The following is a 14,452-nucleotide window of genomic DNA, read 5'->3' on the forward strand; positions in this document are numbered from 1 at the left end:
TGGTCTTCTTCCTTCTTCTCTTCTTGCTTCCTTCCCTCCCATCCCTCAAGAGAAATGAGGGGTCTATTTATAAATTTTCTGGAGTGGCATGGCCCGTAAATAGGTAAGAGATCAAGGGTAAATGGGGAGTGGTTGGATGGACGACCGATGTTGAATCCCTTGATTGTGCACCGTTCTTCAGATAATTGAAGGTCTTAATGATGTTGGAATTTGGCGATCTTGGGCTCGTTGGATTTGTCTCGTCGAGCCGCTCGATTCGACTATAAGCACCTCATTTTTCGAAACCGTTTCGTAACCCAAATTGTGGTTCAAACCTCCAACAGCGCTTCGGACCCTTGATTTGGATCCATTTGGGCTCGGATTGAGTCGAATTTGGTGTTGTTGGGTTCATATTTCCAAGACGTTCAGTTTGAATGTAAGTTTGTTGAATTCGGAGTTCAAATGGTCTCAATTTTAATTTTGAAAGTTTCCTACTTGATTTTGCATTGAGATTTGCGCCAGATCAAGATAATTTTTTTGATGATATATCAATATCTATGAACAATTACATTTATAATAAAAGCAATTGTCTATGGTGGATGCTCTTGCTCTTTCTCATTCTTTCCCAATGCAACCTTCTCCCATCTCTTCTAAAGTTATTATTACAAATAGTAAATTTAAGGCTCTTTGCTCAATGGAGACCCAACCTTCCCCTCATAAAATCCCTCCCCTAAAGGTTATTATGCAACATTACGATAAAGAAGTTAAAAGAACTAATTGAAGTAATATTTGAAGCCAAAACTTACCGTCAACACGAGCTTCAACGTTGTCGGGGACGTCGTCGGGGAGAAGGATGAGCGGAGAAATAAGAAGATTCGTTAGAGTGCCTCGACGAGAAAATAGGAAAGAAAGAAAACCTAGTTCGTTAAATAAACAAACTTGAACAAATACATTTATATTATTTATATTTAATAATTATATAATCAAATATTAATTATTTTTATCGAGCTTATTCATGAGTTTAAAATCGAACATGAATCGAGCTTCTTATCAAGCTTAATTTTGAGCTTGTTCACGAACTTCAAATGAAGTTGTTCGCGAACATAAACGAGCCGAACGCATTAGTGATCAAGTTTGTTTATTTAAGAATCGAGTATCTAAAATATTGTTCAAGTTTATTTGTTTAGTTAATTAAACGATCACAAACGAATTTTAATCAAACAGAACAACGAGAAACTGATCGAACCTTTAATTCACTTTTAGACCTAGGCGAATTTGAGCCAAATCCAACCAAACAGCCTAGAATGCAAAGCCAAATCTTACGTGAGTGAAACACGCGGTAGACAGAAAATTACCCCTTTTCCCGGTAAATCCTCTATTATCACAAGAATAAATAAAAGTATGCTAGTTTTTGAATTTAATGCTCTATAGTCAAGCAGTAATATTTTACAGAATTTATAATGAATATTACCAAATAATTTTAACCGCAGGATTTCGTAAATCCGGCATGAATGAAATCCTGGGACGCGGCTCGCTCGATTTCGGCATAAATGAAATCCGAGGCAATGGTACACAACGTTCACAGACCTAGTCACGGACTCACGGGCAACGGGTTTGCTTTTCCTTCGCTCGATTTCTTCGACGCGGCTCGACTTCGCCTTCTTCACCTGAAGTAGAGTTTTGGACGAATCGCTAGCTTCCTTTGCCTCCTTCGACGACTTCCCTTCCCCGTCGGATCGGAAGCCACGACGGTTCGACGAGGTTGGATCGGAAGTTACGACGGGAGCTCGCTCGCTGCTGCGAAGGTAACGATGTTTCACAGTTTCACCCTTTCCCGCGTTTCTTCGGCTAAATCCCGTTAATCCGCCAAAAAACGGGGTTTGCTAAATCCAGGATTTAGCACAAAAAAGTAGAAAATGCCGTGAAGTGGAGTGTAGACTCACCGTGAGATTTAAATTTGTATTTTTTTGGTGTTTGGCAGGATTTAGCTTCTTTAATCGGCAAGAAATCCTGCATCCAAACGGGCTCTTAGGAGTTCCTCGTGCCATGGCCGGAGCGTTCGAGCTCTTCAATGGCGAGAGGGTCGTCGTCTTCCTCTTCGTCTCTCGCATCCTCTTCACCGTTCCGTTCTCCTTCGCATACGAGTCGGCGGCACTCGTCCTCCTCGCGATCGCCGGTGTCCTCGTTGAGATATCCATAGAGAACTCCTCTGCCCTAGATTGCTATAAGAATAGGTTGATTCGCTTGCACATGAGTTATATTTTGTCCATTTAGATTTATTTTCAAAATTTTCTGTTTCCTTGCACGCCCTTCTTCTGATTTGGTTAATAATCACTATTCAGTCTTATCTAGTCTACCTTACGAGTAGATATGCCCTATATTTTATAAAATTGATTGGCTTTAATGAAATGTTTATTTATATCTGACAATTTGGATCTGTTCTATTTGATATTACTTTTGTGCATTCATTTTTGAAAGCTTTAAGCACTTTTTTTAGCAAGAATAGAATCTTAGGCCTCCATTTTTAAAATAAGGTGCAATACCACTGGGCTTCATGCCCAGCCGTAAGCACTTGAACGTCAACTTTGAGATTCATCTGTTGTTTGTTACTAAATGTTTTGAAAAGACCATGCCCTTTCTTCATTTATTTCAATCTCTAGTAAGCTATAGTAATTTCAATAACTTTACTTTTTTAAGTTATTTTCATGTGCAAAACTTATTTTGGAAAATTTTAAAGCTTAAGGCTTCTTTGGGATGACTTTCTTGCTGCTTCTTGAAGCAGCTTTCTAGTACAAAAAATTTAATTTTTGTACTAAAATGCTGGTTTAAGAAGCATCAAGGAAGCCGTCCCAAACGAAGCCTAAGATTGCCATTATAACAGTTATATCTAAAACTTATTTTAATAATCCTCTCAACCTTTGTATTTTTATGCATAAAAAACACATCATAGCACACAACAGTGATCTCTAAGAAAAGTTTTAGCTGTGTACTTTTTTTCATTTATTACAGGCTCTCATGTGGCCTTGTATAGCTACTTGGTTCACTCTTATTTGCGATGTATATTATGTGATAATAGGAAGGTTTATTCATATCACCATGAAGTACAATTCTTTTTGCACTTAAATCTGATGGAATTATCTTTCTTAGGTCTGGTGCAGCTTCTGGGATACTTTTAGCTACTGTTACACTACCCTCTCTTATGCTATCCAGGATGATACAAATGTCAAGAGCAATTTCAAACCATGAGGTTGGACCTGAATGTAAGAGTTATAGTTTTATTTAACTAGATTTAGGCGTTCATAGATAATGTGTGGTTTGATCTTTCTATTCATATTCACTCATCCAAGGGCGGAACTGCCTAAGGTGCAGGGGGGGCAATTGCCCCCCCTAAAAAAATTAAAATTCTTTTTAGAATAAGAGCTATTGGATAATTTGCCCCTTTGAATATTATTTTTTGTCCTAAGACTTTTTTCATCTTCCAAAAAAAAACTTTTTTAACGTTTTCTATTTGTATATATTTTCGCTCCGATTATCCACCTGCTCTGTTTGAGATAATTGCTCTTCTTTCAGAAAATTATTACTTTCTTAGTTATTTAAGCATAAAGCCATAAATAGTCTTTCCAACTATGGAATTATGGTGCATTACACGCCAATGGTAATGCTGGGTCTAGTTTTGAATTTCTTAGAAGCCACTATTACCACCGAGTTCTAGTACTTGTTTGACAGAAAGAATGTAGGAGTTGAAACACATTAAATTTTGCTTTCTGCATATAATTTTAACATAATAGCATATAGATAATTGGGGTAATTGATTAGAATATTAATTTTATCTATTATTGTAGACTAATTTAAATAGATTGGAAGGTGTATAAAAATGAAGCTTGCTAGAAACGAAATCTAAAATATTTTTTTGTATACTAGAAAGCAAAATTTGTAATTTTTTTATTTAATAATTATAATGCAATATAAGAATTTGATTTTGAATTTTTTCTTGTATATATTTTTATATTTTTGTCCCCTCTAAAAATTAAGGCCGGTTCCGCCCCTGCACTCATCTTGTTGTCCTTGTAGATAGGCCCTTGACAATAATTAAAGATATACCATAATATCAGGCTACAAAAAATGTTAGCTTGTTGTTATGGGAATTCATCTAGATTATTAACTGCCTTAGAATGCTAATGGTGCCATTTAAGCTTTGACTGTTAACATTTCTGGGATGATATATGCTATTTACTTTTAAATTTTTTTTTGGTGGATTTGTATTTAATGCTGGATAATTATTCTTATATTGATGAGTAATTTTACTATCTTTTGCTGATTATGATGTTCTATTTTTTCTTGGCAGGGCTTTCATATTTTAGCCTTCAATTTTGGGCGGCATGTTCTTGTTGCTTTGCTGTTGTTAGCTTCCTTTCGTTTATACTGAAATATTCTTGCAGCAGTACCAATAGTTTGCATTTGCGAAGAGCTCAAGCTTCGAAATACAGTTTATTCTGCATGGTTGTTTATGGTCTACTATGCTATCATTCTTTGGACAGAAAATCGTCTAGCGGTTGGTTTCTTTCCTTTCCTTTCCTTTCCTTTGTCTTGGTCTAACTTTTTTCTAAAGGAAATGATACGACTCTATGCTCTAAAGATTTCTAATAGCAAAGCTTTATTTGGTAGATTATCTAAATTTGTTATCGCCTTAGAGATTGATGTTTTTATGATAAGATTTTGATTTCTTAACTGACTCCACAGACTGGTATGTTGTAATGAACCTGTTATGGCTGTTCTGCTATGGACTGACAACTATGGTACTTCTGAAGCATATTCTTTGCACTTTTCCATCAAGTGCTTCAATAGGTATAGATCTGTAGGTGTTTCAACTCTGTTCTTTATTACCAACAAGAGCTATTTGTGAGTTAAATTAAATATGTTTGACCTGGAAATTAGTTTTTTTTTTTTTTTTGAGCTATTCGTTTAAGATAATTAACACAGAAAATACATCCAGTTACATTACTAGGATTAGTGCTATTTCTTTTTTTTGCATATTCTATTCCCAGTTGTGGTTTATACTATATAATTGAGTATGATAGTTGCTTTTAATACTATTTTTTTCTTGCAAATTGATGGCGTTTTCAATTTAAAGGTTATCATATTTTCTTAAATTATTAAGTTCTACATTCTATGTTTTAAACTATTTGTTTTCTTCTCAGGTGAAGGTCTGCTGGTATCCAATGGCATAGTTCTTTATTTTGGTGACTTGTTGGCAAATGTTTTGTCAAAGGTATATCAACTAGAAATTTGTAATATCATTTTTGCCTTATATTTTTATTTATTTGTTGTAGAAGAAAAAGGAGATCACTATTAACCTGATTAAGGTACTCAAATTTTTTGACAGATGAAATTGACATCTGAATCAACAATATTTGATTTTCTTGGTCACGATGGCAGTAGTGAAATAAGCACAATTATTCAGGTAAAATCTTGCAAATCAATTTATTAAAAAACTTTTGACATTCATTTAACCTTTTATTTATTTTTTTCATGTAGGGAGGGTTGACTGGTCTTCTACTCTTCCCTCTCTTTTACAAGCTTTCTCTTCAAATGTGGGAATTGACAATTTGTAGCTCGGTTAAAGTGCAAGCTGTTGATAGATGGATTCCAAGGGTGATTGGAAGTTCTGTATTTTTTTATGCTTCTTTATCACTCATGCTGACCATATTGGTTCCTGCTTTGATCCACTTCACACAGGATTTTGCGATGCATCCTTTGCTATGGTATGATTTTCATTATATTTGCTATTGGGAGTAGCTTGATCTACTTGTTCTTTTATGTGTGAAACAAATGTTATATTTCTAAATGTCTATTATATTGGAAATAGGAGCCACAAATGAAAGAACACCCTACTTATGAACGAATACAATTGAAATAATTCTTAGAAAACCCCATAGCCTTAGTTTAATAGCGCTCATGGGATCATCAGCTTTCAACTTACTAAGCAAAGGAAGCTGGCAACAACAACTAGAGATTTTCTAACAACGGGGCCAACATGACTCAAGCTTTCATCCTGTCACTCAATTTTACAGAAAACTTGCAGCAATTCTATTGGTTTCGTATTGTCTAATTTGTGTCACTTTTAAAAAATCTTCGACAATGTTGTTGATTCTGGCATATTTTTGGCTCAAATGACATACCAAAGATGCTAACATAGAATGTTTGTTTAATCATTTTAACTGTGAGCCAGTGTGGTGAAGATCTTAGATAAATGGCATGGATAAAGTTATTATTTGGCGAACTTCTTTATTTGTTAAAGCTCATCCTTTCCTTTGTTTATTTGAGGATATCATTGACTATTTTGAATAATTGCAACTCTTAGCAGTGCATTTATACTTTTGTTTTTATCTTGCTTTTTCAGGGTACTTAATTTTTTGTTCACAGAGCCACTCAGGCGGATTTCTTTATGTTTCTATTGGATCGTTGTTCTCTGTGTGTCTGTTTTCCGGTTCTATAATATTTCAAAAAATAGCAAAACTGAAAGGATTCTACTTCGAAAATATTATCATTTGGTGGCTGTTCTGATATTTGTTCCTGGAGTTATCTTTGAGGTAGTAAGCAATGTGACAGTTTTTAATCTGTTCACCAGCGCATAAATTTTAGGCTAACTATTAAAAATCCAAATTTTGCAGCCTGCTTTTCTAGACCTAGCATTTGGTGCAGCCTTGGCAGCTTTCTTGATTTTAGAAATGATGCGAGTAAGTTATTTTTATCTCTTTTTTTAAATTAGCTTCTCTTTAGAAACATGCAAAATTTAGTTATTTGTTTAAGTTATGTATCTAATGCTTACTTAAGGATTTTCTATTCTCTATCTATAGTTATTTAAACTACTGAAAATGATAATTAGCCTTGGAGCCTAGAGCGGCACCCAAACCTTATGGAATGTTAAGCCCCACAGGACTAACGCTAACCTAAGCACCTACCCTCTTCAACACCGTAAGGCATTTTTGCCTCAAACCATCTTCAGGAGAGCCTCGTTGTGTACCCCAAAAATCTTTTTTAAAACAGTTCTCATGGTCAAATACAACTCAACACATTGAATGTTAAATAACTTTATTTATTTTATTTTTAAATGTTTTGTAAACATACTAACCATTTAAAACATATTTAACATGTATAACATTTTCGAAGTAATTCAACAACATAAGTGAAAATGTTGCAGGGAGGGAAACAACTTCTGATATTATTTATAAACTGCTTCTTTGACCAAAACTCTTTAGAAGAGTGACTGAAACTGATACAACTATATTATGAGATTTGATTTAGCGAATAAAGAGGTTGTTATAAGTAATTTTGTTGTTGAGTTATGAATATGAAATATAAGAGACCAATTTTGTTGAAAGTCAATACATTTCCATTATATCTGCTTGAGATAAATGAGGACATGACTAATACACAGATAAAAGTTGCATAGATAAAATTCAATGTGCTTCTAGGGTACCTCAGTAGTTTCAGGACTTCATGAAGTTATAAAAAAACCCACCTATGCGTTATTGAATAGAATATGGTGCAAAGTGCAGGATTTTAATATGTGATTTCTATATGGCTGTCATAAGAACTTTCTTTCTTTCTTTTTTGCTCAGATAATGGCTATAAGATTTGGATATGTTGTGAAAATTTAGGCTTTGTTTGTGACGGCTTTTTTACTGCTTTTTGAAGCAACTTTTTAGTATACAATTTAAAATTTTATATTAAAAAGCTGCTTCAAGAAGCATTAAAAAGGCTGTCCCAAATGAAGCATTAGTTGACTCCAACTTTCTAGGGAAGGTAATCAGATGAATGTCCAACATTGAATATGCGTTATAGGGAATCTCATCAATGTACAAAGATTACGAGAAGCTGCATTTGACAACATATAACTTTCTCAGAAGGTGCCAGAAAACATTATCTTATCGATAGCTGCACATTCTTCTCAAAGAAAGGAATTGAATGAAAAACAAGCTAGATAATTACAAATAATATTGTCAGAACTGATTTGAAACATTTATCTAAACAATAACGGTCTACAGATCCATATATATATATATATATATAATCAATCTTACTCTGAACTTCCAAATTCTTTGCAGGTTTGGAGTATTTGGCCCTTTGGACATATGGTGCATCAGTTTATGAATGCCTTTACTGATCATCGCGATTCAGAGATTCTCATTGTCAGGTACGAACTGCCATGTTTTCCTTTTATCTATGAAGGAACTTAATAAGTTCAGCAAATATGAATATTAATAATGCTTTGCTATGATCCTTTATTTGCAGTCATTTCTCTCTTCTACTGGGTTGTGCTATTCCTAAATGGATGTCCTCTGGTTTTAATGATAGACCTCTTTCCCCATTTGCTGGGATTTTGAGTTTGGGAATTGGTGACACTATGGTTAGTACTCTTTTCTTGTTTAGTAATCAGGTCATATTGACATCTGCAAAACAGCTAAGATTTTAATTTAACATATGTAAGAACTAGTTTAATTGTATTTTCACTAAGTTCATGTGAAAAATATTTTAAAAATATTATAAAATTTTAGAATATATTCATTTATTATTTTTTTAAATAAAGAGATCAATTGAATAAATTTATCATCACAAGTAATTGTAATAATGGTCATATTAATAAAAATTTTGAGAATTTTTTTAAATCATTATTGATAAATAGTTTTAGGATAAATTTAGTTGTTAAAAATCATAGTCATGTTATGAAAACTAGGATTAATCATGCATATTAACTCCTTTTTGAAATACACTTGCTTTATGAGCACAGAGTTCATTAAATAAAAATAAAGACAATGAGTGTCGAAATTCTAGTTTAAATACTTGTTGATAATATTTAAAAATTAATAAAAAGATTATCTTAAATTTTTTAAAAATATAATAATATTTTTTTAATAATAAATAAATTTTTGGGATTGATTTCAAGCTTGATTTTATGTATGACCATTTGTGTTGATATCATTTAATTACCCCTTATGTTAATTGAATTCCTTATCTAGTATGTAATTGATCAGTTGATGTAATTATAAACTGACCAATAACTATGGTTTAAATTAGTTTAATATTATTATAGTTAATAACTGATTTTAAAGATTTAATGACTGGAGTAATAGCTATAATTAATATTATGTCTAGGAGATTTGATCAGTTTAATATTTCGTGATTGTAATATATCAAAAACATTGACATCATTTTTATTGTGATTAAACATTATCATGCATATTTGTATTTACTATTAAGCGTTTTAATATTATTATGTAAAAATTACATACTAAAACATTATCCAAAAATTATCGTGACTTACTAACAATATTATTATATCTAAAGTTATATCATATCTTGATATCATCTTTTCATAGCATTGCATTTTAAAATAGTATGTTATCTAAAACGGTATAAAACACTTGAACTTAGTCAACATTAGAGTATTAAAACTATTTAATTCAAGGTTTTAATTGAAGGCTTAATAATAATTATGATTGTGCTTATAATAATTGTTCATTTTCCTACAACTGTAGTATTTTTTTATATTTTGTTTTCAAAAGACCCTCTCTAGATTTGGAGAATGATATGTTGAGAAAGAATAAAGTGAAATTGATGTAACCATAACCTGTTGAACTAAGGTTGTAACAAGCCTAATTGAGTAAAAAAAAAATCTTAATTTTGTCTATGCACACTTTTTTCAACTTTCAATATATGAACTGTTAATATGTGGGTGGATATCATAGATTTGCGATACTCAATGTAGCCATATATTTCTTCAGGCTTCAATGGTCGGTCATAAGTATGGTGTTCTGCGGTGGAGCAAAACTGGAAGTAAGATAACTTTTGAACCATCCATTTCTCATAGTAATGGGTTTATTTTCTATTGAACTGTTAACGTGATAATTATGTTTATGCCCACAGAAAAGACAATTGAAGGTACCGCAGCAGGCATAACGTCAGTCCTCGCTTCGTGCTCACTTTTACTACCTCTACTTGCCTCCACCGGTTCTATACTCTCTCAGGTTTGATATCTTACTACTATTCAAACAAATATTTTTTAACAAAACTCAGTTAGCACTGGAGCTTAGTCACTCTGGTATTGGGATGGCAAAAATTAAGAAGTTGGTCTAAAAAAATGTTCTCTGCTGGTTTGGGAATATGTGCGTGATCTATTGGCATTAGAGTTAATTGGGATAAAATTTTATTTATATTTAAAGGATGAACATGTACTCTCTCTGAAAATTTTACATTTTCAAGCGATGGTTGCATGTGTTAATAAGATAGATCTAAAGTTAAAAGATGCCATAGCACTCCATGTGTGCTCCCACACATGCTATGGAATTTTGGGAGAGATTATTTTATGCGACACTTGACCGTGAAGAGGCGAATCAGAGTGCACCACGTCACCCGGTACACAGTGATGTAGTGCGTTCTGATTGGCCTCCAGATGGCGTCCGTATCCGCACATGCATTTGGTCTTCATTTACTTTGCACAATTATTATATGATATTTTTAGTTATATATACACATGTTAGTGTCTTATATTTTCAATAATATACGTGTCGGTGTCAGTGTCGGTGTCGGTGTCGCATCATCTTTATGTTCATTTTCGCATAAATGCATTGGAGGTAAAGTATGACTTGCAAATAAGGATTGCTTGCCATGCTAATGTGAGAGAAGCATTGATCTTCAAAATAGTGAGGATATTTAATAATCATTTATATGATTTGCTCTGCCATATCCACCAACTAGGGAAATATGCATATATGATCGACTTAGAATGATAATCAGTTGAACTGAAATATGTGACTTTCTTCTTTTCAATAATGGATTAATATGATTCAAAGCTCATATCGTTTTTCTTAGCAGCACTGGTTCTCACTGGTCGTTGCAGTTACCCTGACTGGCTTATTGGAGGCTTACACGACACAGCTTGATAATGCTTTTATCCCTCTTGTATTCTACAGCCTTCTCTGCTTGTGAGTGTGGAAGAATTTTTGCAGAGTTATGTACAGTAAAGCTCCCCACTCTCATACATGTATTTTTTTTTAAGAACAATTCGGATATGTGAGTGTACACAGTGTGTATCAAATCAGTATATACACTGTGTGCACAATCAAAGTCCGAACGGTTCTTTCTGTTCGGACTCCGCATAGAATAATTTATCATAAATGGAAGGCAAAGAGTGAGAGCAATAATTTAGTGTAGTTCACGTACCACAGCTATAGTATTACTTGTATTTGCAGAGCCTAATCTTTTGCAGAAGTTAATCACATTTATTGCAGTTAATTTACTGCATTTAGAATCGCCTATTTGTAGATATAATTTAGAATTTTTTTGTGTTTCAGATGAATTGTCTGTAATTTATGCTAAAACTTAACTGAAAAAGAAGTAAAAAGTTCTAAGTAGAATTACAAGTTTTGGTTGGTGCTGAGGAAGGCTGCTATTTTTTTTTTTTTTGGAGGTTTTACCATTTTGGTCTTCTGTAATGCTCTTAAATGGCAAAATTATTGGAATGTATGATGCCATGGTGTGGTAGAGGATTAATTATTATGTGTGGATGTTGAACGTCGTCCAGAGACCAATCATAATGCGCCATATCATCCCTGTGCTGGGTATCGCAGCTCGTATTGCTGACGTGGCGGCGCATTCTGGTTGGTCTCCGGATGGCGTTCAGCGTCTTATCTCTGCAAAGAATAATTTTTCGTGGTAGAGGGGGTTTTGGTGTAATAACCAACATTCATCAGAACAATGAATCTGCTAACGACTATTTGGGCGAATAAGGATGTTTTTTTCTGCAAATATAAAAAGATGAAAATTTTTAGTAGTGTTGTGGTTCTGAACATTAGTTCGGCGAAGCAACAGTGCTAAGCTATTTGGACTACAATAACTCTGAAAATGGTATGCAGTGTTGCAGCGTTGGTCTATATTTCTTTCTTCTCCACCATATCATTTAAGGGTTGATTGGTTTACTAAAAAAAAATGAAGTGTAAAATAAATATTTTGAGACTGTTTGGTTGTCTATTGTCTATAAAGTGAATAAATGGGAACTATTTTTCCTGTTTGATTGGATGAATATAAAATAAAGCAAAATCTTATTACAAGCAATTAGTATTAGAAGATTATCATATTAATGTAATGGGAGGTGGATATATAGAAAATAAAAAGTTGTCATCAAACATAACTTTGTCCCAAAACATAGAAATCTATAGCAAGCCAATTCCTTCATTTCAAGTTTTCAATAAAGCTCCTTAGGGTTTAATTTAAAGGTACAAATAATGATTCCAAAATATTGATGTGATAAACTTATAGCTTCAACATTATTTTTGGCATTCAAAAGATATATTTTTTATTAGTTCTCCTTGTATATAGGGGCCGAATCAGCTTTAATTTAAGAGTAATTAAATATTAAAATAAATAAATTCAAAGTGAAAAGTTATTTTATGATTGATAAATAAAAAAAATGATTACAAAATTTTCATTCTATGGCCACCACCTCCGCAATTACGTGAGGGCATCTGTACCCAGCGGTACCGAGCATCCGTCAATGCTTGTGCCGGACGGGCACTTCGCACCTAATAATCTCTCCTTCAATTGACAGTGCATCATTTCTCTAGTGAAGATCATTGCATCACTATATAAATTAAGTTATTCAATATTTGTTTAAAATAAAAATTTATTTTTATATATCAAATATACTTTATTTTCAACCAATATCTAAATAAAATAAATAAATAAAAATGAAAAAAAAAAATTCTTAAATGTTTCCTTAGAAACTAATTAAATAGTAATCACATTAAAATCTTAGACGAACTAAACTAAAATAATAATAATTACTGTCCACAATGGACCAAAAAAAAAAACAAGTACTGTCTTTTAACTTGTCAGACAATTACGTGGCATAAATCCATTAGTTCCTTATTGTGTTTCCTACCATCTACTGTGCAAGTAACTCTTACAGCTAAGGGCATCTCCAACCGAGAACTCAATTTTTCACGATAAAATACAGCAAAGCTCCAAAATTTTATGATTATGCTCCAATCAAACTCCATTTTAGATGCTTCTGCGAAGGTAACGATCCTTCTCCCCTTTCGCACGTTTTTTTTGTCAAATCCGATTGAGAGAGCAAAATAGCGTGGGTGAACAGTGCAACGCCAATATTGATGTCGCGTTGTTCACCCGCAAGTAAATGACGAAAGATTTGGCGTTCGGCTGGAGCGACTGAACGACGTCATACGCACGTTTGACGTTCGGTTGGAGATGCTCTAAGCCCCCATTCACATGGTAGGGTAGCCTGAGCTCGGATCAGAAAGAAAGAAAAAATGTTATTGCCACAACTAAACTTTTTCATTTATTCCATAGTTGCTTTCACACCTAAAACAAGGGGCAGTGGGGTATATTAAAAATTTTTAGGGGATGCAAGGAAAATACATCGATCTCTTGCAACCAGAAGCGATCAACATGCAACAAATGTAGACACCTACGAGTTTTTGTGAGGGATTCACCGTCCACCAGAAAATATAAAAAGGTTGTGATAAATGCCAATGTCTATGAGCAGCATCATAAGGTTTATTAGTACACGACGATGCATAAAGTAGTAAATGACCTGTAAACCCTAAACCCTAACGTTGCGATATGATTCACTCGTAAGCAAAAACAGAGAATCAGCAATAAAAATAGTAGGCCACCAATAAGCTGAGGTAATAAATTTGTGGTGCCATGTTATCACACTAGGTAAATCAGCTTAGTCACAAGAGATAAGTAGGAGTTTCCTAACGCACCGTGCAGCTCATATGTAGGCTGAAGCATATTCTCGTAGGCTAAATGTTGAGGAAAATAACAACTTGTAGAAGACAAGATAAACTAAACAATGTTGTCAATGCATGACAAATGAAACTTAACGTGTTGCTAAACAACGTCACACCACCAGATCCGCAACATGCATAAAAGCGAACAAAAGACGTCTATCAAATCCAAAACCAAAATCTTGCATGCATGTCAACAAGGGTCATTTGCATAGCTGATCACTGCAAAAACACCTCCCTTCATGCATTAATTTATGATTACCCGCATGGACCCCAACAAGCATTTTGAATGCGTACACACGTGAAGTCCGAGGATGTTGCGCAAGTCAAACGATGAACTTAATATCAAGCTTGATCCTTCTATGTAATAGATAGGAGTCGACATGACTCGAATCATCAAACAAATATACGGTTATGGTGTTGACCAGAATATTTATTTTATATATTCATATTAGACATTCAAGGCCTATAACAATAAAAACATATTAATAAAAGCGATGGCGAACCCAATCTTTTGTCGACAAGTAGACATAGTCGATAAGGTTTAACCGACAAAATAAAATTGCTCATAAATACCTCAATGATGGCTCTGTAGACAAAAAATCTCAACCTGATGGGACCACAAACATTTAAAATAACTCCTAAATTCCCATGAGAAATTC

General features: G+C 33.6%; 1 protein-coding gene across 1 annotated transcript; it reads left to right on the forward strand.

Annotated features, from left to right (window-relative positions):
- The first annotated feature begins 1,546 nt into the window (after positions 1–1,546).
- LOC110095483 (dolichol kinase EVAN) lies at positions 1,547–11,295 on the forward strand. The gene is made up of 15 exons (XM_020821039.2): positions 1,547–1,784; positions 1,961–2,213; positions 3,127–3,239; positions 4,325–4,531; positions 4,720–4,824; positions 5,178–5,248; positions 5,363–5,440; positions 5,515–5,741; positions 6,380–6,569; positions 6,651–6,716; positions 8,088–8,176; positions 8,275–8,389; positions 9,765–9,816; positions 9,907–10,007; positions 10,855–11,295. Exons 2-15 carry the CDS (start codon positions 2,026–2,028, stop codon positions 10,966–10,968), a joined length of 1,716 nt encoding a protein of 571 aa, XP_020676698.1. The 5' UTR covers positions 1,547–1,784; positions 1,961–2,025; the 3' UTR covers positions 10,969–11,295.
- Positions 11,296–14,452: the final 3,157 nt, after the last annotated feature.

The sequence above is a fragment of the Dendrobium catenatum genome, unplaced genomic scaffold (genome assembly GCF_001605985.2).
Source record: "Dendrobium catenatum unplaced genomic scaffold, ASM160598v2 fragScaff_scaffold_370, whole genome shotgun sequence".
NCBI lineage: Eukaryota > Viridiplantae > Streptophyta > Magnoliopsida > Asparagales > Orchidaceae > Dendrobium > Dendrobium catenatum.